Source organism: Colobus angolensis, unplaced genomic scaffold (assembly GCF_000951035.1).
Source record: "Colobus angolensis palliatus isolate OR3802 unplaced genomic scaffold, Cang.pa_1.0 Scaffold37, whole genome shotgun sequence".
NCBI classification, from domain to species: Eukaryota; Metazoa; Chordata; class Mammalia; order Primates; family Cercopithecidae; genus Colobus; species Colobus angolensis.
Window position 1 is genome coordinate 1,553,909 of NW_012117043.1, and position 3,332 is coordinate 1,557,240.

General features: G+C 55.6%; 1 protein-coding gene across 1 annotated transcript in view; it reads left to right on the forward strand.

The window, feature by feature from the left end:
• Positions 1 to 615: 615 nt before the first annotated feature.
• Positions 616 to 3,332, forward strand: part of LOC105520146 — a 10,339-nt gene continuing 7,622 nt past the window's right edge. The window contains exons 1-3 of the mRNA XM_011953764.1: positions 616 to 791; positions 957 to 1,145; positions 1,421 to 1,605. Coding sequence (XP_011809154.1) covers positions 616 to 791; positions 957 to 1,145; positions 1,421 to 1,605 — 550 coding nt within the window. The remainder of the gene's footprint in view (positions 792 to 956; positions 1,146 to 1,420; positions 1,606 to 3,332) is intronic.

Sequence of the window (3,332 nt, forward strand, 5' to 3'; positions counted from 1 at the left end):
CAGAGGCCAGAGCAGGCGCTGCCAGCACTCAACTCCCAGCCAAATCACCAGGGCCAGCCACTGCAGAAGTGGGCAGCTCACTCCGGGCACTGGCCCCCACCTCCAGAGGCCCCCACTGATGGAGTTCCTTCTTGTGAACATGCGTGTGTTCATGAAGAGTTTCCTGTTAGTAAATTGACTCCCTCTGTGCGGCCCCCGCCACCCCCAGCAGACCCCACCCTGGGGATGGTGGCTCTGAGTTCCCTGTGCCCAGTCTCGTCTGGCTTCTGAGACAGTTTCCTCTGAGGGTGAGGGAGGAGAACCCCCTTATTCACAAAGAGGGTCCAGCCTGGCCCCTGAGCCCTCCTTTCATTCATCTCTGATGCCCCGTGGGTGACCCCATGGGGTGCGCGCGCGCACACACATACACACACACACACCGGCCTTCACTCCTTCACTGTAGCTGGCCAGGCCTGGGGGAGGTTCGCAGGCGAATGGTTTTACCCACAACCTGACTTCTCAAGGGGTCACTGGCTGGCGCCCAGCACAGCATGAAGCACATTTTTGGGTGCCTACCATGTGCCAGGTGGGGGCCATGCCGCAATCCCATCAGGGTGGCGTTATCCCTGCCACGGCATGGACAAGGAAGCACAGAGAGGCACCGGGCACTTGTCGGAACCTGGGGCCACTCCCCTGCAACTCCTTGGCTCCCCTGGCCCGCTCTACCCTTCAGCTGAGCCATCTGTGTCCGGGGAGGGTGGGGGCCGCAGCACCCTGTCCCACCCATCTCCGCCAGTTGCTGTCCATCACCAGTGGGCCATCTCTTTGGCCCCCTGTTTAGATTCGGCATCCGGATGGGAGCCAGGGGCTAAAAATACTCCCATGTGTTTAGATGGTTCTTGGAAAATAAACTTCCCCATCTTGGCTCTTGGTTTGCACACTTGCTGGCCTTGCTTCCTGTGGCTCTGATCTGACAGTGTGGGGGTGGGGGAGGAAGGTGGGGCGGAGGAGGGTCTACAGGGGGCCCAGAGTCGTGGGGGCGGTGTGGACGTCTGCCCATGGTTCCTGCAGGCTGCGGTGTCTCGAAACTCCAGGGGGCGCCTATACCGACACCGCCTTGTGAACGGTGCCCCCCACGTGGTACAACCCCGAGGCTCTGAGCTTGTGTGTGTGTTGGGGTGGGAAGAGGCAAGGAAGCTGGTGGCTCCATGGGCATGCTCGCTGCTCTGGGCCTCGGTTCATCCATCTGCAGAAGGGGCTACCCTTGGTCCCCCCATCTAACTGGGCCTGGCTGTCCCGGGCTCCTGCTGTCCCTGGTGACCTCGGGAGGAAGTCAGGCCTATCTCTGGGGTTGGGGAACTGTTCCTGCACCTCGCACTACACATGTCCTAGCCTCTGTGTTTGTTTATCTGAGAGGGGACAAAGGCATTCTTTCCCCCAGGGACGAAGGACGATTCCAAGGCCCAGGGAGGGGCTTCCTTTGGAGAAGAGCTGCGGGACAGAAGAGTCAGTTCCTTCCGCAGATGGCTGGACACGGGGGAGGCTCCTCAGGTTGTTCCAAGTGTCAGCTTCGGCAAGGCCTGGAGGACAGGAAGAGGGCAGTGGAGCAGGACACGCGGAAGGGATGTGGGTGCATTCTGGAACAAGATTTAATCTTCCATCAAGATTTAGTCTTTCAGCCAGATGCAGTGGCTCACACCTGTAATCCCAGCATTTTGGGAGGCCGAGGCAGGAGGATCACTTGAGCCCGGGAGTTTAAGATCAGTCTGAGTAACTTAGGGAGATCCTGTTTCTACGAGGGGGGAAAAAAAGCCAGACGTGGTGGCATGCCTGTGGTCCCCGTTACTTGAGATGCTGAGGTGGGAGGATGGCTTAAGCCCAGGAGTTCAGGCACCATTGCACTCCAGCCTGGGCAACAGAGAGAGACCTTGTCTCAAAAAACAAAAAAATAAAAATCCTTTTCTTCCTTCCTTCCTTCCTTTCTTCCCTCCCTCCCTCTTTCTCTTTCCTTTCTTTCTTTTTTCTTTTCTTTCTTTCTTTCTTTCGTTCTTTCTTTCTTTCTCTTTCTTCTTTCTCTTTCTCTTTTCTTTCTCTCTTTCCTTTTTTCTTTCTTTCTCTTTCTTTTCTTTTCTTTCTTTTTTTTTCTTTCTTTTTATACAGTCTCGCTCTGTCGCCCAGGCTGGAGTGCAGTGGCATGTTCTCGGCTCACTGCAACCTCCGCCTCCTAGGTTCAAGTGATTCTCCTGCCTCAGCCTTCCGAGTAGCTGGGACTATGGGCACATGCCACCATGCGGCCAATTTTTTTCGTATTTTTAGCAGAGATGGGGTTTCGCCATGTTGGCCAAGCTGCTCTCAAACTCCTGACCTCAGGTGATCCGCCTGCCTTGGCCTCCCAGAGTGCTGGTATTACAGGCATGAGCCACCACACCCGGCCTTAATCTTTCAACAAACACTATTATTTCCTCTGTGTAAGGGACAGAGGATTTAGGGAGGAAAATCCTAGTCTGGGCTCTTCCTCCAAGACTCCCAGCTGCAGGGCAGGCAGACACAGCGGGCACAGGAGCACCAGGTCTACAACATAGAAGTCAAGAGAGGAATGCAGAAACATCCGGGAATGCAGCCCAGACTCACACTGGCCTGGGGCGGGATCCCCCTCCACTGCTGACTCTCTAGGTGCCCTTGATCGTTTAATTCATTTTTCTGAGCCTCAGTTTCCTCATCTGTGAAATGGCGGTGATGACAGCATTTACCTCATGGGCTTGTTGTCAAGATGAAACAAGATGCCGGGCCAAGAGACGATATTCAATAATTTATAATTATTATGGTGATTCTTTACATTGGAGAGAGCAATGAAGGACGGGCAAGACCCACAGGTGGGGAGTAGGGAACACTGGGCGGAGGCTGGGATTATGCAGAGTGATGCATAATGAACTCTGATCTGTGGTGGGTGGCAGTTCTTTCCTAACCAAGGGAGAAATCTTAAGACCCTCCAAGGGGCCACCTCTCTGCCCAGACACTTAGGGACATCCCTCAGCACTCCGTCCCAACCACACACAACAGAGGAAGACCTCCCAGCCTGACCTTCACCTAGAATTGCCTAAGGTCATCCAGAGCATCAGAGGGAGAAAAGGGGGCCCTCTGAGGCCCAGGGCTACTCCACGGTTCTTATGTTCTGCCTTGGGGGCTGGCGGGTGCAGAGTTGAGAGTCAGGTTGAGCCCGCATCCCTGAAAGAAGGGGCTCTTGGGCCGGGCGCGGTGGCTCAAGCCTGTAATCCCAGCACTTTGGGGGGCCGAGACGGGCGGATCACGAGGTCAGGAGATCGAGACCATCCTGGCTAACACGGTGAAACCCC